The sequence below is a fragment of the Lissotriton vulgaris genome, chromosome 4_1 (assembly GCF_964263255.1).
Source record: "Lissotriton vulgaris chromosome 4_1, aLisVul1.2, whole genome shotgun sequence".
Classification (NCBI taxonomy): Eukaryota; Metazoa; Chordata; class Amphibia; order Caudata; family Salamandridae; genus Lissotriton; species Lissotriton vulgaris.
Genome location: NC_141691.1, coordinates 923,468,487 through 923,493,436, shown reverse-complemented (window position 1 = coordinate 923,493,436; position 24,950 = coordinate 923,468,487). Strand labels below are relative to the sequence as shown.

Here is a 24,950-nt window from a genome sequence, read left to right as displayed (position 1 = left end):
TGAACTTAGGAGTTTTCACTACCAGGACATGTACAACTTAAAAGTACATGCACAACCTTTTAATTACACAATTCCCTGCCCTATGGGCTACCTAGGAGTGATTTATATGTGATAAAAGGGGTGTTTAATGCTTGACAAATGAGTTCAAATGCCAATTTGACATGACAGTTTAAAACTACTTTTAGGCTGCAGTGGTGGTCCAGAAATATGTTTTAAAGTGCTTCTAAAGAGGAGGCACAATAAGTGCTACAGGCCCTCTGGTAATATTAAGTTAAAGGCCCTGGGGATTTGATATACCACTCTACGAGGGACTTATAAGTGAATTAAATATGCCGATTAGGTACGTCAGTCAAACCATGTTAAGGGGAGTGAGCACAAACACTTTAGCACTGGTTAGCAGTGTTAAAGTGTGGAGTCCTACGGCCAGCAAAAATGAATTTCAGCAAAAATTGGAGATTAGCAGGTAAAACGTTGGAGGGAAGACCACCCTAAGGCTGGCAGCTCGAACATCCATGATACTATCTTGTGTACCTACAGCGCCATGGCACCACTACTCTTTGGGATGCATTCCCTCGCCATACCAGCAAGCACCCTTCTTGCCTTTTATGCCAATGACCTAGTTTCCCTGGCGGACTCGGGCGCCGCAGATGGCACGCCTCAAATGGTTCTGCCTGCACTGCAACTTTCTCTGCTGATGGCACTGTTGGCACCACTGTCACCCCTTCCTTCATTCTTAGAACCAATGGTGCCTCAGCGTTCACAGCTTATGTGTCACCTTTCCTGGAAAGAGGCACAGAGATTGCTTGAAAAATAATGTTTCTTCTTTGGAGAAGGCGACTCTCATGAAAATGCAGGTGACCAGCTTCCAGTGGACTCAGACTTTGAGGGTTTAAAGAAAGCGCGTGGTCTAGATATATCCCAGAGTCAGAACTTCTGTCCCCTACTGGCCTTCCATCTCTGGAGATGACTTCATATCACTCAATGGTGCACAAGGCAGCAGAGATGTTGAACTTACCACTTCCAACCACAGAATTTAAGGCTAACATATTGACTGATGTTCAACACACACACTCTCAAACCTAAGAGCCTATGAGGCCTTTATGGAGCCAATCCTGGCTATTTGGGATAAATCTACCACCGCCACAGTGATCTCCAGATAGCAGGACACTAAACCTGCTCCTGGAGACCCAGTCATTCCATCCTTACATTCTTCTCCAGAAAGTTTGGCAGTCCAAGCATCCTGCTGTCAAAATCTACCCCCAGTTCTTTTCCATCTACCCCTTCAGACCGAGAGTCCAGGAAAATGGAACAGTTGTCAATAAAGATTTTCTCATCTGGTAGTATGGCACTAAAATCGGTGAATGTCACCTTCCCCCTAGACAGTTATATTCATGCCCTGCTAGCTTCCACTCAAAATGTAATCCCGAAGTTGCCTCCAGATGACTAAATTCACCTCCTCAAACTGCTTAATGATGGTCAAGCAGCCGCTCACAAGTAATTTACTCAGGGCTTGATACATCTTACTCAGTGGCAAGAGCTATTGGCATGTCAGTGTCAGTCTCCCCCCGCATCCGCCCCAGTCACATACACTGTCTCATGAACAGCTACTCCAATAAGGGGTCCAATCCCTATTCCTAAAGGGTGCAGTGAAGTTGGATCCAGAGCAGGAACCGGGTCAATGATGCTATTCTATGTAGGATTCTTCACTTCACTGTAGGATTCCAACACTATCAGTTTGCGGTCCTACTGTTTGGCCTCACTTCAGCTTCTCACGAAGGTGATAGCGGCCAATCTCAAGAGATCAGGTATCTAGATATTCTCTGACGGGGATGATCAGCTCATCAAAGCCAGTTCTCCAGAGATGGTGTCTCACTCTAGAGATGCTGTACCACTTGCAGGCATCAACCCAGTTGTTTTTCAATCTGGGCTTATCAATCAACTTGTCAAAATCTCACCTGTTGCCCTCTCAGCCCATCCTGTTCATAGGGGAAGTCCTGAAAACCACATTGAGTCGGTCCTTTCCTCCGCCTCAAAGGGTTCAAGATATTTATGCTATGATTCCGATTTTTCAGAATGGAGTGACCATTCCAGTCCTGATGCTCCTACGCTTGTTTAGTCTGCTAGCTTTCTGCATTCGGTTAGTCACCCATGTGCTGGCATATGGGGACCCTCCACTGGTGCCTCTAAAGGCAGTAGTTACAACACAACCGAGATCTTCAAGCATCCATCAAGATCTCCAAGGACCCTGCAGTGGATCTACAATAGTGGATAGTGAACAGCAGCCTCTCTCAAGGAAAGCCCTTTTAACCTCCTCCCTCTTCTGAATGCTTCTACTTTAGGGTGGAAAGCTCATCTGGAGTAACTGGAGATTTATTTATTTATTTATTTAAGTAGCTTATACAGCGCGCAGCTACCCCCGAAGGGGTGTCCCGGCGCTAAGACAGAAACTCAGGAGTACAAAGGAGAATCAGGACAAGTGCAGGACTAAGTTCATGACCTGGAGAACAGCCACGTTTTTAATTTACTGCGGAAAAGGGATTCAGATGGGCAGAACCTGAGGTCAAGTGGGAGGCAGTTCCAGAGTTTGTCAGTCAATACGCCAAACCCTCTGCCGCCCATTCTGGATCGTCGGAAGCGTGGTACAATCAGGAGACGTAAGTTGTTAGATCTCAGCGATCTAACTGATTGATATATTACCACTCGCTTTTTCAGGTATCCTGGCCCAAGACCATTGAGAGCACGGAAGGCGAGGGGGAGGATCTTGAATTGAATGCGGCTTGCAATAGGAAGCCAGTGTAACTTTTTGCAGTAAGAAGCAACCGACTGACGATAGGGGATATTACCAATCAGTCTAGCCGCCGCATTCTGCACAATCTGCAGACGTTCGATCAAATATTGAGGGGCACCAGCGTACAAGCTATTGGCGTAATCTAGATGAGATGAGGGCCTGAGTGATGGTTCTACGGGTGTCTAAGGGGAGGTACGGGAAGATCTTTTTAATCATGCGAAGTTTCGCAAAGCAAGCTGAGGTGACCTTGTTGATTTGCGCTTTACAAGAAAGCGAGTCATCAAACTGAAAACCAAGGTTGCGTGCTGATTGAACAGGAGTGGGCGGGGGGTTAAGCACTGTGGGCCACCACAGGCTGGGGGATATCAGAGTTTTCTGGTTAAAAAATAAGACCTCTGTCTTATCAGTGTTGAGCCTAAGGTGGTTGATGGTCATCCAGCCTCAGATATTATCCAGACATTGGCGGAAGTTGGCAAAGGTGGAGTCAGAGTGGCCTCTAAAAGAGAATATCAGCTGAGTATCATCAGCGTAAGAGACCACTCTGACCCCACAGGATTCCACCACTCCAGCCAAGGGTGCAAGATAGACATTAAAAAACAGAGGGCTCAGGGCAGAGCCCTGCGGGACACCACACAGAAGGGGTTTACCCTCTGATTTGAAAGGCCTGAGCACCACCTTCTGAGATCGGCCCATAAGGAATGATTCAATCCAGGATAATGCAGAGCCACCAATTCCAACCTGCCTCAGACGATTTAATAAAATTTTATGTGAAACCGTGTCAAAAGCAGCGGATAGGTCGAGGAGGACCAACATGGCCTCCTCGCCCCTATCCACACATTCACGGATCGTCTCGGAGACCTCCAAAAGAGCAGTCTCGGTACTGAAGCCCGCTCTAAATCCGGATTGAGAATCGTGCAGTAAGGAATTGTTTTCTAGGTATTCTGTCAATTGTAGCTCCACGGCCTTTTCCAGAATTTTAGCGGGTTTGGGGAGGAGGGAAATGGGGCGATAATTGCTAAATTTTGCAGGATCAGCATCCGGCTTTTTCAGGATGGGGACCAACAGAGCTTCCTTCCAAGCAGTCGGAAATTTGCCATGATAGAGGGAGGCATTCCAGATAGAGAGAAAGGGTCTAGCCAGTAAGGGGGCCAGGTCACCCATGACCTTAGCGGGGATTGGGTCGGAAGGAGAGCCAGATTTGCACTGGGTGAACAGCCTAAGTGCGGTCTCAAGAGTCAGCTATTTGAAAGACTGCAAAGATGCAGTTTCCGGGGCCCTAACAAGGGGGACCGGGGAGAGCTCCTCGGTAGGAAACGAGGTTCTGATATTATCAATTTTCTCTAGAAAATAATCAGACAGTCCATCACATAGTGCCTGGCTAGAGGGGTTCTGAGAGGCCCTGGCGGGGGGGGTTGATAAATTCCTTAACAATATTAAAAAGGGTTTTTGAGGAGTTCTTGGCGTTAGAAATTTGTAGAGAGAAATAGTCTCTCATAGTAATTCTTTTTAGTTTAAGGAACTTTTTCAAAGCGGTTTTGTAGATCGTTTTAAATTCAGGGTCATAACTCTGCCGCCACTTGCGTTCTAATATTTTGCAGCGGCTTTTTTCCTCATGGAGGGCCGGAGAGAACCAAGGGGCAGAGGGGTGGGTTCTGGCAGAAGTAATTGGTTTGAGAGGGGAGATGGAATCAATGGCAAGGACCAGCGCTGAATTAAGTTTGGTCACATTTTCATCAATGTCACTGGACGAAGGGTCCGGCTGATAGTTGAATAGGGGGTCTAAAGTCGTGCAGGTAACTTTATGCCACTTTCTTCCCAACTCTTTACCACGGACAGTAGATCTAGGCCCAGAATTTAGCTCTAGGTCAAACGGAACAAGATGGTGATCTGACCAGGTAAGAGGGAGAGGAGGATGAACTGTAATATTCGAGAAATTGGAAAAAATAAGGTTAAGTGTATGCCCAGCTATATGTGTTGGACCCTTAACTAGTTGAAGCAAGTTCAAACTCTGCATAGTTTCTAACAAGTAGTTGGCCTGCGTAGAGAGAGAGTTGTCCACGTGGAGATTAAAGTCTCCAAGTACTAAGAAGTGTTGGTGCTTAAGGGAAAGATCAGCCATCAAGTGGGTTAATGCAGTTAGAGAGTGAGTCGAAGCGGTAGGCGGGTTGTAGACTAGAATACCTGCCAAGATTACCGCTGCGGTATCAGCAATAGTGAAGTACATAGCTTCAATCATCCCGATATTCATCAGTTTGCTAATGGACAGATTAAGGTGGGATTTTAGGATTATAGCAAGGCCGCCTCCTGTTCTGTCCCCTTCACGAATAATGCCCTTCAGAAGGTAACCCGAAGGAGTAGCCAGATGGATATCAGGGTTAGAGGTATCCCTGAGCCATGACTCAGTAAGAAACAAAATATCCCAGGCGTCCGATACAATTGACGTCCAAATCTCATTGGAATGACGAGGCAAGGAGCGACAATTAATCAGACCTGCTTTCAGCGTCGAAGGGTGGGTCAAGCGCTTAGCCAAGCTGGGAAGGGGAGAGGGGTGTTTGCACCATGGCGGGAGAGTAAAGTTGCATTGTAAACAGTTATAAGGGGCGTCCTCCAGGTGGCAGGGACTACAACGCGTAGTGGACGGACAAGTCGTTGGTTTTAATTGAAGGAGCTGGTCTCTGTTCCAGCAAATGCGACTAGTAACAGCACGACCGCCAGGGGGACTGGCCCTAGGCACGGGCCAGGCGCGGACGGGCGCAGACGGGCTTGCCTTAGGCGCGCCCGCTGCGCCCGGCGCTGCGCGGACGGGAAGCCCATCTGTTTAAATGCATGGAGAGGAGGGCGGGAGGCGTCCAGGAGCTGGAGCGCTACCCTGCCTACCCCAAAGATGGCGGCTGTCCCTCTGTGAACCGGCGTCAGCGCCTGACTCGGCTGCGCCGGAGTGCAGAGCCCTGACAAGCGATGTGAATCTCGCCTGCAGGATCGCCTGGCATGTGGTCTCCAGGAGAACAGATTTTACCAATTATTCTGTTGGAATTACAGGCAGTGCATCTGGCTCTCAAGGCTTTATTCCCTTCCCTTCGCAGTCAGTCCATCCAGGTCTTGAGGACTAGATGACTGCGATGTGGTAGATCAACTAGCCAGGGCAGTGGGTTAGTCTCTTCTATGCAGAGAAGCTCTACGACTCTTGTGTTGGGCTGAGGACCCTTAAGTTTGTGTAGTAGCAAATCATCTAGTCGGAGTGATCAACGTATATGCAACAGTCTCTGTCCGTATCATCTAGCCAATCACGAGTGGCATCTCCTTTCGGAAGTAATATTAAATATTGTCTGCCTTTTGCTACTCCGTTGAGCTGGAGCTCTCAGCTTCTTTACGTGATTCCTCTCATACCCTTGACTCCACTGGTGTTAAGGAAGAAATGCCTTGACCGGACTCAAGTAATTTTAAGAGAACCAAACTAGCTACAATAGGTGCAGTATGCAGATCTTATTCACCTCGCTCTGTGCCCTCTGCTCCGTAGCCCTTTCAATCAATCAATCAGTTCATTTATAGAGCGCGCTACTCACCCGTCAGGGTCTCAAGGCGCTGAAGAGAGGGGGGGGGTTACTGCTGCTCGAAGAGCCAGGTCTTGAGGAGTTTCCTGAATGCGAGATGGTCCTGGGTATTTCTGAGGTGTGCGGGGAGGGAGTTCCATGCTTTGACTGCCAGGTAGGAGAACGATCTTCCTCCGGTGGTGGTTCTGTGGATCCTTGGGACAGTGGCGAGGGCGAGGCTGGCAGAGCGGCGCTGACGGGTGGGCGTGTAGAATGAGAGGCAGCTTTTGAGGTAGTCTGGGCCCGTGTCGTGGAGTGCTTTGTGTGCGTGGGTGAGGAGCCTGAAGGTGATCCTCTTGTTGATGGGGAGCCAGTGCAGGAGTTTCAGGTGGGCGGATATATGGCTGTGGCGTGGAATGTCGAGGATGGGGCGTGCTGAGGCGTTCTGTATGCGTTGTAGTCGTTTCTGCAGTTTGGTGGTTGTTCCTGCGTATAGGGTGTTTCCGTAGTCCAGTCGGCTTGTGACGAGGGCATGGGTAACCGTCTTTCTGGTTTCGGCGGGGATGAAGCATGATGACGAGACGGCGTTGACTTGCTTGTTCATTGTGAGGAGGGGGTTCAGGAAGAAACCGAGGTTGCGTGCGTGATCCGATGGGGTCGGTGCGGTGCCTAGCGCCGTGGGCCACCAGGAGTCGTCCCAGGCGGATGGGGATTGTCCGAGGATGAGGACCTCCGTCTTATCTGAGTTCAGTTTAAGGCGGCTGAGCTTCATCCATTCCGCAAACTCTTTCATACCTTCCTGTAGGTTGGTTTTGGCGGTGGCTGGGTCTTTGGTGAGGGATAGCATCGGATGGGTGTAGTCGGCGTAGGAGATGATGTTGATGTGGTGTTTGCGTGCGATGGCGGCGAGGGGGCTCATGTAGATGTTGAAGAGGGTTGGGCTGAGCGAGGACCCTTGGGGTATGCCGCAGATGATCTTGGTGTTGTCTGAGCGGAAGGGGGGAAGGTGGACTCTCTGGGTTCTGTCGGAGATGAACGAGATGATCCAGTCCCGTGCTTTTCCTAGGATTCCAGTGGTGCAGAGGCGGGTTACTAGGGTGCGGTGGCACACGGTATCGAAGGCTGCCGAGAGGTCCAGGAGGATAAGGGCGGTTGTTTCTCTGTTGTCCATCAGGGTCCTGATGTCGTCTGTGACTTTCAGGGCAGACGTCCTTTCACAGATGCAGGGAAGGGTTATTCACCCCTACCTCTAGAGCTTCCACCTACATGCCTGGAGATTGAACAGGTTAACCTTTTCACTCCCTCCTGAAGCGATAGACCTTCTTTTAATTTCCAGAAGACACTCCACCAAAACCATTCATGCTAGCAGATGGGCTAGTTTTCCTAAATGGTATGATGACAGTTCCTTAGATCGTCTTAAAACCCATCTATCTGATATTCTTTGGTGTGCTCTTTCATTAGTCCGGTAGGGCTGCGCAGTTGCAAAAGTTATGTTATTAGTCAGCCCTTTCAGCTTTTGGAGTTTTACCCGATCATCCATTTCTGTTTTGAGATGCATTTAAGGACTCCCACACCCTTTATAATACCTAAGTGTCATCTTAATTTAGTTCTTACATATCTTGTGTGTTCCCCGTTTGAATCCCTTCACAGTTAACCTTTAAAGCGACAACTTCTTTTTTTTTTTACTAGTTTATTTAATTAATATTTTGTAGGCATGTATTCAACACAGGTATAACCATAAATCATATAATTTCAAACTTGTCTATAATCCAGTAGTTGTGTCGCTACTGTAAATACAACGTTGAGAGAGAGAATTTCCAATAACAGTGTGCTTCATTCTACACAGATGCAGGAAGTGGAGCCTAAAAGGTGAGGACAAGGTAGATGATAGATGAATAAGTGGGGCGATGTCTATTAAAGCAAGGAGGTGTTGGTGGTCTATGGTTCCCAAGAGGGATAGGAAAGGCCAGCGACTTCTCTCGTATTGGTGATGCATGGGACTCCGGGAAGGCGTGTGAGGGTAGCCCTAGGGGTGTCGGAAGGGGAGCCAATCCCTACTGTGCCTCCCTGGGGAGGTAAAGGTTACTTTGCCACCAACTCTGAGGAGGAGTCAAATAGAGCCTCCGTTAGCTGAAGAACTAATGCTGCCCATCTATGAGCCATTCGGGGGGTGGTGCATCCCCCTAGGCTCTTCACTGTGCTTTACGGCAAATTGCTTTTAAAACCATTTTCCTAGTGGACATCATGTCTGCAAGAGAGTTAGTGAACTTAAAGCCTTGAGTGTAAAACTTCCATTCCCCTCCTCCTTTCCTAACAAGTTGGTGTTGAGAACCAGGGCTGACTTCCTGTCCAAGAAGTCACCCCATTCCACTTAGGTTGGTCCACCACTCTTTCAAAGTTTTATGCCTCTCAATATCCTACTAAATAGGAGGAAAGACTTCACCATCTCAACCCCAAAAGAGCTGTAAACTTCTATGTAGATATAACACCTTAATTCAGACAGGACGATCAGATCGTCATAGGGCACATTGAAAGGATGAAAAAGGCAAAGCAGTTCACAAACGGACTCTCTCCAGATTGATCCTACTGTGCATCAAGCTCGGCTAAGCCATACTTCACAAAAAACCTCCAGAAGGTATGTATGCTTATTCTGCTAGAGCTTAATCCTCTACTGCAATTTTGAGAGGTGTCCCTTTGGCAGATATCTGTAAGACAGCAAATTGTTCTTCTCTTCACACTTAAGAAATATTATTGCTTGGATTCCGAAGTGCAAATGGATGACACTTCTTGCGCTCTGTTTTACAGGATTTTTTTTATATAGGCAGACGTGCACCCACCTTCTGGTGTGTATAGGCAGACGTGCACCCACCTCATGGTGTGCGACAGCTTGCGTATTCTGTTCAAAAGGTGAGATATCTGCAGGTTGATGTGTCCATCAGAGGAACAAGTCAACTTACATTTAGTAATGCTTCTTCTGGTGTATACAGTATCTACCTGCAAATTCCTCACCGACAAACCCTCCTCCCCGTTGCATGTCTGAAAACATCAAACAGTCCTATTTTTCCATGCATCGGTTCATATGTACTGTAATGAAAGCTATACCTACACTTTTGATGTTAATTTCATCCGTTCACCACGAAGGCACGTTAAAAAGTGAATGGAAACTCACGTTATTAGGAAGATGAGGGTGCTTTGTGGCTCCAGTGTGGTCATGCAGTGCCACGTGTGGACCATGATGGAGCTGCCTCCACCCCACCAGTTGGCATCGGTGAGAAATCAAAGCTTGTCGTCCAAGCGGGCATATGTGGAGAATCAAAGGTGAGGAATGTGATGCCCAGTGAAATTATCTAGTAGACAGGGCAATCCAGAGGGGAATTAGAAATGTTATTAGTAACAAGATTTAGAATACAGTTCAGATGTGTCCTTATATTTCAATGGATTGTAAAAACTATGCAGTTGAGAGGCAGAATACATGGGCAAAAAGAATTCGGACTCCTGGTTCCATGTTGTGTGCTTTTTCCCCCTAGTATAGAAACTTAGGATGTGTCCCCAAAAAGTTGGGGTGATCATATGTTGGGTATTTTGCTTTCAAATATGTGTTTGGTTGTATACAAAGATCCTAGAAAAATAATGATCTGTTGTGTAATACGATTTTTGTCAGTTGCCGCATGTAAATGTTGAAGAATTGATGGTGTAGAATTTAAGATTGCTCCTGAAGACCACAGTGCCTCACCACTTAGACGGATTTTTCCTGTAGCATGTAATAAGTCTTAGAAATATTGGCACTGTAAGGTCTGGCACATGGCCAAACCCAACACTTTGTACTCTGTATCGTTACCGTTGTAGACACGTAATGCTATCGGATAACAGTGGTATGAGCAACAACTGATCTGACATGACATTCAGCAATATTCAGTGAGCTTATCTGATGGCTATTGTAAAGTAGGATCCAAGTACAGTTTTTCATATTACTAAGCATGTTTGAGTGTGGTAGGCTGGTGGAAAGCAACTTAGACTGTCTGGTTGTTTAGCTGTATTTTAATGTATTTAACCAGAGTCTTCTAATTGTCAACAACATTGTGTGGCTAAAAAGTTATAGCATGCCAAGGTCTGTTTGTACAGAAGGGATAAGTCCAGTAAGTTTACATTTTTCAGTAATCTATAGTAGTGAAAAATAGTCACGAAAATTAGTACTGGCAAGAGTTGCATGTTTCTCCTGAATGGCGGTGAGCATAAAATGTTTCTCGGGCTCAGAAGTAGGATTTATAGCACTGAAGAACTCAATCGGATTGTGCAAGATGACACGGTTCCTAAATGATGGTGCCTCACCACAGTATATATAAATCTGATCCAGTAGTTCTAAAATAACAGCCATTATGGAAACTTAAGATGCGCTGCTCTCAAAAACAAAAGCATTTGAACTGTCAGATCATCAGGATACTGAGAGAGCTGGTGATGGCACATGGTGTGTGAAACCCAGCCATATATAAATAGAGGGACCAGCATTACCTGATCACAGGTAAGTAAGTCCACGTACAATTTCTGAAAGTGATGCTCACTTACTAATGATAGGAAGAATTATAATGGTTCCATGGGTTTCATCCACATCAGGTAACCTGTATCTAACTCACCTGTCATGATACATTAACTTATTCAGCAAGATGCAACAAATGTGTCCAAGGGCCACTCTGTGTAAATGACTTGATATTATATTTTTACCGTCAGCATATTACAAGTAGTTATTAGATATTAGTGCAGACAGCACAGTGCAAAAAGGTGGAAAGTGTGTGGTTTATATACATACTTATCCTATAATCAAAACAGAAGATGGCTTTAGCAATATGTATGCTAACATTAAATTAAGGAGATTGTAATCAAACAGCATCACATCATACCTCTCCATTGAATTTTTCATTTGCTTCCCACCCCGGCTGTTATAATCATAGGTCAGTTCAATCCCTATCACTGTACTGAGAAACTGAAAGAGTATATGAACTCAGTGCCAGTAGAAATCTTTCTGCTATATCCACCTGTGTGTTTAAACTACTTACTATCATGAAATTAAATATAGAAAAATACTATCATAAAAAGATGCAGTAGCCAATCAGACCAGACAATTCTAGATATACACCGTCACTATGCTTAGTAACGTAACCAATGTGCTATGTAACACTGGCGTCTCATCCCATACTCGACGTGCTATGAAGCATATTATCTGAAAAACTACTGCCCAAACTATATAGATTATATCCCAGTCAAGGTGACTCATAGCATTTGGATTCCCTAGTTTTATTCCTTTCGGACTGACTCCTCACGGTAAAGACGGGACCAAACCATCATTGAACAGTGCTTGTCTAATCCACAAGGTGCTTGCACAATACAAACCCCATTTCTAAAAACATTCTCGCCAGTCACTAAATTATGGGCACGTTAGATTAAAAAAATCAACAAATCATCGGTGAATATGACCACACCAGAACTGTTCACAATGTGTCTGTGCCTGATCTCTTGAAGGACATGCTCCATCGAGCTAAACGCCAAAATCCCTTCACGCTCTAGTCACATAATGAAGCTCATTGTTTTCTCTGTGTTTAGAAGAGCGGGAAGTAACCATCTGCAAACATGTTTCAGGATAGTCTAATGTTTACTAAACTGATCTCACTTATCTGCAGTTCAGTATTCTATGCTTCCTCTATATGGTGGCACCACACATCTAGCTGTCTGCCCAACTTCACTTCTCCTGCCTTAGAGCAGAGTTCGGTTCCCTCCACCCAAGCTACTTCATGATAAATCAGCCGGAACTAGGTGCATGCCCTACCTACCTTCTTGTTAATCTGCTTCTTGTATGCCACGTATTGTCAGGTATTAAAGAGAACAAGGGTCCTCAGGGAATTCGATAAACAAACAAATAAACTTATAGCCCACAATCAGTACTATAATCCAGTTTCCAGGCCCAGCCGGGCGAGGAATGTTTAATTTAGAATCAAAAGGAATTTGATTGACCTAGAGGGGGTCACATACAAACATTTAGATAGGGCACAATCCTGTACCTATCCCAAGAGTTGGAAAAACCATAGGGTAAGGAAAGTAGGTGAGTCAAGAGAAGAGTTTTTACAGGCAAAAAAAAGTTTTGGAGCCAACTGTCACTTGCGAATTAATAATCAATTACAGCAAGTTTCGACATACAGTGTCTACAGAATAATATACAAATGAATTTCCTGCAACACTGTTTTAAGCGTCAACGTTTCGATCCCCTGGCTCCTAATGAACCGGGATCATCATCAGGACTGTATTAATCACTGCCTGTTTTCATTACGAACGCCTCCCAAGTCTGTTGGGTGGTCTTGGTCAGGCGCTGTTAGGCGTTGGAGGTACTACGAGGTGCCCAGGAGTTAAGGGTGCCTTGTCTTAGACGGAATTGGACGTTGAAAAAACCGTAGATTCGCGGGTGAGTCTTCCTTAGTGGTTGGGCTCGGAATTAGGAGTACGTTGCTCCTTGGGTTATGGAGCCGCGGATTCACGCTGACTGAGATGAGGAGAGAGACCACTGTGTCTCCACCATCAACCCATCACCGAGCACACTGTGGAGTAAGCATCCGAGACAGCTTTATTAAAGCGGCTCCATAACCCAAGGAGCAACGTACTCCTAATTCCGAGCCCAAACACTAAGGAAGACTCACCCGCGAATCTACGGTTTTTTCAAAGTCCAATTCCGTCTAAGACAAGGCACCCTTAACTCCTGGGCACCTCGTAGTACCTCCAACGCCTAACAGCGCCTGACCAAGACCACCCAACAGACTTGGCAGGCGTTCGTAATGAAAACAGGCAGTGATTAATACAGTCCTGATGATGATCAGGGTTCATTAGGAGCCAGGGGATCGAAACGTTGACGCTTAAAACAGTGTTGCAGGAAATTCATTTGTATATTATTCTGTAGACACTGTATGTCAAAACTTGCTGTAATTGATTATTAATTCGCAAGCGACAGTTGGCTCCAAAACTTTTTTTGCCTGTAAAAAACACTTCTCTTGACTCACCTACTTTCCTTACCCTATGGTTTTTCCAACTCTTGGGATAGGTACAGGATTTTGCCCTATCTAAATGTTTGTACGTGACCCCCTCTAGGTCAATCAAATTCCTTTTGATTCTAAATTAACATTCCTCGCCCGGCTGGGCCTGGAAACTGGATTATAGTACTGATTGTGGGCTATAAGTTTATTTGTTTGTTTATCGAATTCCCTGAGGACCCTTGTTCTCTTTAATAGCGGATTACCCATGGTCCAAAGGTATTTATTGGGTTCCCTTGTTTACATGAAAAATACGTATTGTCAGGTGGCCTGCTTACACATCTGTTTAAAGTAATCCAAAGTTGGTATATGCTCCTTGTTCAAGGAGACATTTCTTAAACTGGTAAGTCCCATCCTTTCTCGACCAACCTTTTTGTTTTCCCGGTTCAAAGTTTTCTTACTAAGTTTTCCTTGTATAGTAGCGCAGTTGCAGAGCTCGAGTCCTAAACCTGTAATGCATTTTGGCTTCTGCTTTTTAATACCATGTCCTGACATTAGATGTGTCGCTGAATTGAGGAATTATAGATATAAAATATATTTCCTTTTCTGCACAGAATGTAACTATTGAGGCCCATCGGAGGGTGGTAGTGGAATACATCAGGGCCATCATGCAGAAGCGGATCTCTTTTAGGAGCGGCGAGGAAAGAAAAGAGGGTGCGGAAAGGATGATCAAAGAAGCAGACCAGTTCCGGTTCCTGTTCAAAAAGCTAGCATCTGTAAGTATGCAAATAAGTGGAATATAATTTAAAAAGATGAACATTTTTTTCAGCTGGTCCTCACACAAAATATATAATGAATTATTCAATTTGCATTTGTTATACAAGGCACCATATTGTCTTTAATTCCGTCTTTAACTATTTAGTTTAACTGTAACAAAAAATGCCTCCACTTCCTTGTAAGAGTGCACACCATGAGGGAGGGGAATACTTCAATTTTTGTACTATGGATGTACCTTTTTTAATTTCTATTTAGTGGAAGAGTTCATACAGATCTTCGATCCAGCATACAACAGAAAAATATGTCATAGGTTGTGCGCTACATATATTCCACTTTCAGCAAAAGTATTATTAATGAAAACAGATAAAATAATGGAAAACCTATATTGCACTTTAGCTCTTAATGTAAACAAAGAAACTCCTCCTTCCACCAAGTGTATTCCAGTTCCCCCTACAATCTCTGGAATGTATTATGTGTACCAGACCATAGTGCATACCTACATTCTAGTCCCTTAATTTTTAATTTTTTTACTTGCCATTGTTGAAAGGTAGGTGTCACTTCCGATGGCCTGTTTTGAAGAGTTATCGACCTAGCTTACAAAGTGATTACAAATAATTGTTTCTTTTGCAATGATTTTATATTAGCTTCAGATGGATAACCAAAAACTGCTGTCTGTACATATAGTACAAAATCTATCTCCAATGTATGTAGATAGTATTCCTGTATCTCCACTCAATACTATTTTATTTTTGGACAGCTCCAGATAATCTGTCCAATTACGTCCGCCCTCTGATGAACACCTAAAACAGCTTTCCAAAATGCGGGGATTTATTTTATTCAAGAAAGTAGGTGTTTTATACATCAGCGACTTCGTATAATAATACATACGGCGAAAATTCCCTCCCTTAGTAAAGAAAAGTTAAACAAATTAATCTTATTCCAAGTCTCCACTGAGATCCAAAGAACCTCCTTGGACTGCAACTTCTCCTGAACTTTTCTTTCAGTGCTCCTATTCTAAGGATAGTTACCCACTAACTACTAGAGATCTACAAGTTCTAGTCTCTTTCAGGTCTTTAACTAAATCCAGACTTGCCATGATTCTTCTGGGATCTAATTCCTTTAAAAAATGTTCCTTACACAGATAAATGACCATTGCCTCATCATTTTAGAGTGCCTACTGGTGGGTTCAACTTCAGTCCAATCCTCTCAGAAGTTCAGATTTAAAAAAAAAACACGGTGCTTGCATAGCCATTACTTTCCCGTCTGGAAGCAGTTTTGTAATCTAATATGGGAAGGTGGCCGATATAAATATCCATTAAGCGGGTTACCCCATCAATGGCAGGTATGTCATAGTGTTTAAACAGTTGTTCCTTTCATTTCAGGTTCCATTGCAAGATCTCGATCTAACCTTTTGGGAGACATATTTGGGAGTGCTTAAAACGCTTCCCACACTTTGACCACACTGGAAGTGTTTGTATTTAATTTAAAGTAATTTTCAATCTCACTCTCTATCTCACTACATCTGACTGCATCCTCCCACTTCACTTTCCTGAAAGTCAGTCTCCCTGTGGGCCTATCTAGCTTAATTCCTGTTGCTTCTGTCTATAGCTGCTAAACCTCTAATCAGATGAGGAGAGAAAGTAATCTAGCTGTGCTGCCGATTTATACCTTTCCTGAATACAGGAGTGTTTGTGCCTAACAGTGATTTTTTTCCCCGCCATAGATCTATTAAATTAAGTGTCTTCATATTTTCAAACATGTCTCTGGCCATTCGGGGTATGTTCTGTTTACGAGTATCTGATGAATAGTCTAATTCTGGAGACAGTGGCAGGTGGCCCGTAAGCCTGGCCGCTAGGTAGCCCCTCCCTAACATCTCACTCTGCAATTGGTTCAGAAATCGCGTGCAGCTGAGGTCAATCAATCAATCAATCAATCAATCATAGACATTTATAGAGCGCTCTACTTACCCGGAGGGTCTCAAGGCGCTGGGGGGGGGGGGGGGGGGGGGGTGCTGCTACTGCCCGAACAGCCAGGTCTTGAGCTTCTTCCTGAAGGCGAGGTGGTCTTGGGTCAGGCGCAGGTCGGGAGGGAGGGAGTTCCAGGTCTTGGCGGCCAGGTAGGAGAAGGACCTTCCTCCTGTTGTCGTTCTTCGGATGCGGGGGACGGCGGCGAGGGCGTGACTGGCTGATCGGAGGTGTCGTTTGGGAGCGTAGAAGTTGATGCGGTTGTTGAGGTAGCTCGGGCCTTGATCGTGTAGGGCTTTGTGTGCGTGGGTGAGGAGACGGAAGGTGATTCTCTTGTTGACCGGGAGCCAGTGCAGGTCTCTTAGGTGTCCGGAGATGTGGCTGTGTCGTGGGATGTCGAGGATGAGTCTGGCTGAGGCGTTCTGGATCCGTTGGAGTCTCTTCTGGAGCTTGGTGGTGGTTCCGGCGTAGAGGGCGTTGCCGTAGTCCAGTCGGCTGGTGACGAGGGCCTGGGTGACAGTCTTCCTGGTCTCGGTGGGGATTCACCGGAAGATCTTCCGTAGCATGCGCAGGATGTTGAAGCACGACGAGGAGACTGCGTTGACTTGCTTGGTCATGGAGAGGGAGGAGTCCAGGATGAAGCCCAGGTTGCGTGCGTGGTCTGTCGGTTTGGGTGCAGTTCCCAGGGCGGGGGGCCACCAGGAGTCGTCCCAGGCGGAGGGCGAGGATCCCAGGATGAGGACTTCCGTCTTGTCCGAGTTCAGCTTCAGGCGGCTGGTCGACATCCACTCGGCTACTTCTTTCATTCCTTCTTGAAGGTTGGCTCTGGCGGTGGCGGGGTCGTTGGTAAGGGAGAGGATCAGCTGGGTATCGTCGGCGTAGGAGATGATGTTCAGGTTGTGTTGGCGTGCGATGGCCGCGAGGGGGCTCATGTAGACGTTGAAGAAGGTAGGGCTCAGCGAGGATCCTTGGGGTACGCCGCAGATGACTTCGGTGGCCTTTGATTTGTACGGTGGTAGTCGGACTCTCTGGGTTCTTCCGTCGAGGAAGGAGATGATCCATTCCAGTGCCTTCTCCTGGATTCCGACGTTGTAGAGGCGCTGCACTAGGGTGCGGTGGCAGACGGTGTCGAAGGCCGCGGAGAGGTCTAGGAGGATGAGGACCGCTGTTTCTCCGTTATCCATCAGGGTTCAGATGTCATCGGTGGCAGCGATGAGGGCGGTCTCGGTGCTGTGGTTGGCTCGGAAGCCAGACTGTGAGGGGTCGAGGGATTCGTTCGTCTCGAGGAAGGCGGCCAGTTGCTTGTTGACGGTCTTCTCGATGACTTTGGCTGGGAACGGGAGGAGCGAGATGGGGCGGTAATTCTTGAGTTCGGTGGGGTCCGCTGTTGGTTTCTTGAGTAGAGCGCTGAGTTTGGCGTGCTTCCAGCTCTCAGGGAAGGTGGCGGTGTCGAATGAGGTGTTGATGATGTCCCGCTGGTCCTCACACAAAATATATAATGAATTATTCAATTTGCATTTGTTATACAAGGCACCATATTGTCTTTAATTCCGTCTTTAACTATTTAGTTTAACTGTAACAAAAAATGCCTCCACTTCCTTGTAAGAGTGCACACCATGAGGGAGGGGAATACTTCAATTTTTGTACTATGGATGTACCTTTTTTAATTTCTATTTAGTGGAAGAGTTCATACAGATCTTCGATCCAGCATACAACAGAAAAATATGTCATAGGTTGTGCGCTACATATATTCCACTTTCAGCAAAAGTATTATTAATGAAAACAGATAAAATAATGGAAAACCTATATTGCACTTTAGCTCTTAATGTAAACAAAGAAACTCCTCCTTCCACCAAGTGTATTCCAGTTCCCCCTACAATCTCTGGAATGTATTATGTGTACCAGACCATAGTGCATACCTACATTCTAGTCCCTTAATTTTTAATTTTTTTACTTGCCATTGTTGAAAGGTAGGTGTCACTTCCGATGGCCTGTTTTGAAGAGTTATCGACCTAGCTTACAAAGTGATTACAAATAATTGTTTCTTTTGCAATGATTTTATATTAGCTTCAGATGGATAACCAAAAACTGCTGTCTGTACATATAGTACAAAATCTATCTCCAATGTATGTAGATAGTATTCCTGTATCTCCACTCAATACTATTTTATTTTTGGACAGCTCCAGATAATCTGTCCAATTACGTCCGCCCTCTGATGAACACCTAAAACAGCTTTCCAAAATGCGGGGATTTATTTTATTCAAGAAAGTAGGTGTTTTATACATCAGCGACTTCGTATAATAATACATACGGCGAAAATTCCCTCCCTTAGTAAAGAAAAGTTAAACAAATTAATCTTATTCCAAGTCTCCACTGAGATCCAAAGAACCTCCTTGGACTGCAACTTCTCCTGAACTTTTCTTTCAGTGCTCCTATTCTAAGGATAGTTACCCACTAACTACTAGAGATCTACAAGTTCTAGTCTCTTTCAGGTCTTTAACTAAATCCAGACTTGCCATGATTCTTCTGGGATCTAATTCCTTTAAAAAATGTTCCTTACACAGATAAATGACCATTGCCTCATCATTTTAGAGTGCCTACTGGTGGGTTCAACTTCAGTCCAATCCTCTCAGAAGTTCAGATTTAAAAAAAAAACACGGTGCTTGCATAGCCATTACTTTCCCGTCTGGAAGCAGTTTTGTAATCTAATATGGGAAGGTGGCCGATATAAATATCCATTAAGCGGGTTACCCCATCAATGGCAGGTATGTCATAGTGTTTAAACAGTTGTTCCTTTCATTTCAGGTTCCATTGCAAGATCTCGATCTAACCTTTTGGGAGACATATTTGGGAGTGCTTAAAACGCTTCCCACACTTTGACCACACTGGAAGTGTTTGTATTTAATTTAAAGTAATTTTCAATCTCACTCTCTATCTCACTACATCTGACTGCATCCTCCCACTTCACTTTCCTGAAAGTCAGTCTCCCTGTGGGCCTATCTAGCTTAATTCCTGTTGCTTCTGTCTATAGCTGCTAAACCTCTAATCAGATGAGGAGAGAAAGTAATCTAGCTGTGCTGCCGATTTATACCTTTCCTGAATACAGGAGTGTTTGTGCCTAACAGTGATTTTTTTCCCCGCCATAGATCTATTAAATTAAGTGTCTTCATATTTTCAAACATGTCTCTGGCCATTCGGGGTATGTTCTGTTTACGAGTATCTGATGAATAGTCTAATTCTGGAGACAGTGGCAGGTGGCCCGTAAGCCTGGCCGCTAGGTAGCCCCTCCCTAACATCTCACTCTGCAATTGGTTCAGAAATCGCGTGCAGCTGAGGTCAATCAATCAATCAATCAATCAATCATAGACATTTATAGAGCGCTCTACTTACCCGGAGGGTCTCAAGGCGCTGGGGGGGGGGGGGGGGGGGGGGTGCTGCTACTGCCCGAACAGCCAGGTCTTGAGCTTCTTCCTGAAGGCGAGGTGGTCTTGGGTCAGGCGCAGGTCGGGAGGGAGGGAGTTCCAGGTCTTGGCGGCCAGGTAGGAGAAGGACCTTCCTCCTGTTGTCGTTCTTCGGATGCGGGGGACGGCGGCGAGGGCGTGACTGGCTGATCGGAGGTGTCGTTTGGGAGCGTAGAAGTTGATGCGGTTGTTGAGGTAGCTCGGGCCTTGATCGTGTAGGGCTTTGTGTGCGTGGGTGAGGAGACGGAAGGTGATTCTCTTGTTGACCGGGAGCCAGTGCAGGTCTCTTAGGTGTCCGGAGATGTGGCTGTGTCGTGGGATGTCGAGGATGAGTCTGGCTGAGGCGTTCTGGATCCGTTGGAGTCTCTTCTGGAGCTTGGTGGTGGTTCCGGCGTAGAGGGCGTTGCCGTAGTCCAGTCGGCTGGTGACGAGGGCCTGGGTGACAGTCTTCCTGGTCTCGGTGGGGATTCACCGGAAGATCTTCCGTAGCATGCGCAGGATGTTGAAGCACGACGAGGAGACTGCGTTGACTTGCTTGGTCATGGAGAGGGAGGAGTCCAGGATGAAGCCCAGGTTGCGTGCGTGGTCTGTCGGTTTGGGTGCAGTTCCCAGGGCGGGGGGCCACCAGGAGTCGTCCCAGGCGGAGGGCGAGGATCCCAGGATGAGGACTTCCGTCTTGTCCGAGTTCAGCTTCAGGCGGCTGGTCGACATCCACTCGGCTACTTCTTTCATTCCTTCTTGAAGGTTGGCTCTGGCGGTGGCGGGGTCGTTGGTAAGGGAGAGGATCAGCTGGGTATCGTCGGCGTAGGAGATGATGTTCAGGTTGTGTTGGCGTGCGATGGCCGCGAGGGGGCTCATGTAGACGTTGAAGAAGGTAGGGCTCAGCGAGGATCCTTGGGGTACGCCGCAGATGACTTCGGTGGCCTTTGATTTGTACGGTGGTAGTCGGACTCTCTGGGTTCTTCCGTCGAGGAAGGAGATGATCCATTCCAGTGCCTTCTCCTGGATTCCGACGTTGTAGAGGCGCTGCACTAGGGTGCGGTGGCAGACGGTGTCGAAGGCCGCGGAGAGGTCTAGGAGGATGAGGGCCGCTGTTTCTCCGTTATCCATCAGGGTTCAGATGTCATCGGTGGCAGCGATGAGGGCGGTCTCGGTGCTGTGGTTGGCTCGGAAGCCAGACTGTGAGGGGTCGAGGGATTCGTTCGTCTCGAGGAAGGCGGCCAGTTGCTTGTTGACGGTCTTCTCGATGACTTTGGCTGGGAACGGGAGGAGCGAGATGGGGCGGTAATTCTTGAGTTCGGTGGGGTCCGCTGTTGGTTTCTTGAGTAGAGCGCTGAGTTTGGCGTGCTTCCAGCTCTCAGGGAAGGTGGCGGTGTCGAATGAGGTGTTGATGATGTCCCGCAGGTGGGGTGCGATGACAGCGTCGGCCTTGTTGAAGACGTGGTGAGGGCAGGGGTCGGTCGGAGATCCGGAGTGGATGGAGTTCATCATGCGGACGGTGTCTTCGGTGCTGATAGGAGTCCAGGCGCGGAGGGTGGTGGTGGGGGGCGGTGGTTCGGTTGAGTCGGACGTGGCGTTCGTCGGTTGGGTGTTGAAGCTGTTGTGTATGTCCGCGATCTTGTTGTGGAAGTAGGAGGCGAGGGAGTTGCAGAGTTCTTGCGAGGTCGGAAAGCTCTGACTGAGCTTTGACATTCGGAGTGGCTATAAGGCTCCAAATTCTTCCAACCCCAATAGTGCAATGCATAAATCACGGTACAGAAGTTAACTATGGAAGAGAGGTACAGCCAGTAATGCCTGTCTTCTGGAAGAAAAAAAACAGTTCAAGCTGATAACTTCTAGGTCCTCCCTACCTCATTTGTCGGCTTGTAGCAGAGCTGCGTTATGGAAATAAATGAACAGCTTGAAGAGACCTTAATAATCCTCTGAGGGGTGGACAGTGACCACTTTACATCCGCTACTCACTAAGAGGCATCAGTGGGTCAAGATACACCTGGATGGGAAGCGTTAGTACCAAATGCCTGTTCCTCTGCTCTCCTGCTGATACCCCTTCCCTCATTCTGCTCTCAGACTCCGCTTTTAGCCTCTGTCCACAAGCGTGACACAGATTTCACAACACAAAAGGGCAGCAACTCTTTTCTGCTTTGTGAATGCTAGATGAGAACTGGCAGAGTTATACAAGTGTAATTTGAGAGGGGGCATTTGGATTACCTTGCATGAGAAGCACTAATTAAAGCAGTGGCTGAGGCGGGGGTGCTAAAAGGAGAAGCTGCAGCTGCCAGATAGCTACGCGACAGGAAGAACATGGCCATAGTTTTGCAGAAGGGGAAAAGGCGAGGAATTCAGATGGCTGCAAAAACGCAAAACCTCCCCCAGTCAAACCTGGTCTTGCGAAATTCACTTTAATTGGAGCCAATATTTCCCGGGACCATGAAAGCATGGAAAGCGGCTCCAATTTAATAAGTCCAGACCCTTCCCCATAGAAGAGGCAATGGGGAGGTCAAGAGCTGATAAATTAGTGGCTTTGCCTTTTGGCGGCTCGGCAGGAGAAAGAGGTGCGCAGAATATGGATTCAGATTGACTCACCCAAAGTGCTTCAACGCCAGATATTTCGTCCAAGGAGGTCAAGAAGCAGGATGATATAAGCCAGGACTCTCGGAATGAAATTGATGTAAATATGGCTGCAGTCAGTTGGAGGGGAATCGCATAGTTGACTCCATACAAGAAAGTGACCAACCTCGCCAGGAAGAAAATAGGGGATCAGGACTATTACATGGTTTCAACGTGTCTGAGTTCCAATTTGAAGGATGTAAGTGCACATCAAGTGTCAGTAGATTGAAAGGGGGGAGCGAATCAAGTATATTCATCAGATCAGGTGATGACTCCGGTAGAGATTGGCAGTCTTGGCAAATCAGGTAAATCCCAATCTATGACAGATTTGCTGGAGATCATTCTCAGTCAATAAGAGAACTAAATTGATTCAGTGGGAAGAAATCTCTACCTAAGGTCGTTGATTAACGAAAAGTGAAGCAGCCCTGACACGATCCCTGGTATATTCCAGGATGCAGAGCAGAGAATCTTTGCACTAGAGAATGAGACATGAGTGTGGGAAGCTCATTTAACGACAGCCAAGAAAGAAATCAGACGGGCTGTCAACCAAACTAGAGGATCTCGTTAAATCATAGTTGGTGCTATATTCTACTCTTCCTGGGTTTCCTACAGGGGGGAGGAGACACCTTGTGGCCACTCTGATCCAGTACATCTGGTGGGAAAATTGCTGAGAACAAACATTTTACCCGGCTTCGATCAGGATCTGACAATTATGAGAGTGTATAGAGTTTCATCACAACGTACCCCCTATTATGAAATACCAACGCACCATATTCGTGAATTTCAATGACTATAGGATAAAGGAGCAGATCTTAACTGCAGCTATTAAACATAAAGAATTTACTGTTACAGAGAAGATTTAAATCTGCGTGTTCTTGGACATCTCAATAACAGCAGCCCAACTAAGAAAAGTATGTGGAGTTAGTGAGCCAGTTCAGATTGGGGGTGCTCAAATTTCGATATTTCAGCAATCAGAATTAAGAATTCTCTATAAAGGGTAATTTCACATATTTACAGACATTGACGAACCATGCAAAATGCTAAGTTCTGTTCTTACCCCGACTGGGGCCTCTCATGAAGGCAACAAATCTTAAGGCCAAAAACTATAAACCACACGCTATAACATGATGTTGTTAGATGCAGAGTTGCGGGGTACATCTCTCCGCTTTCTGCGGACGGACGGGTGCTACTTTGGCGCAAATACAGGGTACTAGAAAGTGAAGGGGTACTTACGGGAGCCTTGTGGGCTGCTCTTCCCTTAGCAGGAGTGAGGGCAACTTTGGAAAGGGCTTCCGAAGGGCAGGTGGGGTTTAACAGGGATGGGGTGGTTAGCTCACTGTAGTTAGAAAAAAGACGAGTTCTTACTTTGATAAATGGAAAAGACTATTTATTAACAGAAATGTGTTTTTTTCTTTTTGCATTGCACTTTGACAAGACACTTTATGCTTTTACGAGAGGGGGTGTTCCTTCCTGGTGATCTCGATGGAGTCTACCAGTCTCATTTTAGAAAGCACAGTGCACTTTTCAGATTTGTAAGCTTGAAAGAGGTATATGCATAGAATACCTTTAAGGGTACAGTATGTATAAGTGGGTGAATAGGCGTGATTTTTTTTTCTACAAGTATGCCTGTTTTTTTGTATGGCACTTTATATTTGTAGGATTGGTGAAGCCCCTCTGTTAAAGTTAAATTTGAGAGCATGTCTTAGAGATGTTTTTAAGGGGCACTGTGCACTTTATGGAATTATATGCCATAGGGGAGGTATTTAGAGTCAAGGAGATGGGCAAGTGGGGCTACGAGTTTCAAATCTGTCTAAATGGCAACCTTTTGTTGTTTGGGATATTGCTCTCACTCACCTCACTTGTTGCGGACACGACCTGCACCGGGCCAACTCCAACCGCGCTGTAGTTCTCCCGCCGCCGCTCCTGACATCTGCGGCCGCCGAGTGGAGGACTACAACTCCCTTGGGCCATTGCAGCAGGAGCCGCCACCGCCAGCCCCCGCCCCCGGAGGCGCTACAAAAGCGCGTGATACCCGCGTCGCGGGACGCCGGGCAAAGCCCGGGCAAAGGGTGGGCCCTCTTAGGCCCGCAGAGGCCTGAAGAGTCTGGTCTGGGCCACGTCTCTTGGCTACACCATCAAGTCTCCGCCCAAGGTAATTCTGCTCTGCTGATTTATATGTGAATAGATTGCTGCTTTACATAGTACCTGACTAGGCGCCAAGTGGTATCATGGTCAAAAAGACACCAATGTCAACTCGCTCCACGTCAAGGAAATTAGCACAGACAACAACCCCACTTCCAAGCCTGACAGCGATCGATAAAATGCTACAAAAAACAATAGGGGTTGTTGTCAGTGCCATAGAAAACACCGAGAGGCGTCTTTCACTACCGCCAAGCATGTGTTTGGTAGCTCAGCCTACGCAAGGACCTAATATACCTGCAAACACCTCCGCAATAACAACTATGTCACAGGACTCCATTTTATTGCATTCATATGCGGACTTACCGGGGAATGATCAGAACTGTGCTGATATACTACAACAGTCACTACCAACTGGGAGAGCAGGCTGTCACTAGCCCCCAACTTGCAGCCAAATGAGGCTCCCCTCCCGTGATTGAAGTGATTGATGTGTCTAATGTCAGAGAGGAGTTAGATGATTGTGCTAACAATGATACAGCAGATAAGACAGCTGATATGAGCCCATCACAGAGCACAAGCGGTAATGGACCGAGTGGACCCAAAGGTAGACCTGTACCTAGTAGGAAACTGGTAATTGTAAATAGACCCGGGGGGAGACATAGAAGTAAACAGAAGAG

At 46.4% G+C, this 24,950-nt stretch overlaps 1 protein-coding gene across 2 annotated transcripts in view; it reads left to right on the top strand.

The window, feature by feature from the left end:
* The window catches only part of EXOC3 (exocyst complex component 3), a 291,571-nt gene that overhangs the window by 230,408 nt on the left and 36,213 nt on the right, over positions 1 to 24,950 (top strand). For both annotated transcript variants that reach the window (XM_086965203.1, XM_086965204.1), the window contains exon 11: positions 13,940 to 14,101. In XM_086965203.1, coding sequence (XP_086821329.1) covers positions 13,940 to 14,101 — 162 coding nt within the window. The remainder of the gene's footprint in view (positions 1 to 13,939; positions 14,102 to 24,950) is intronic.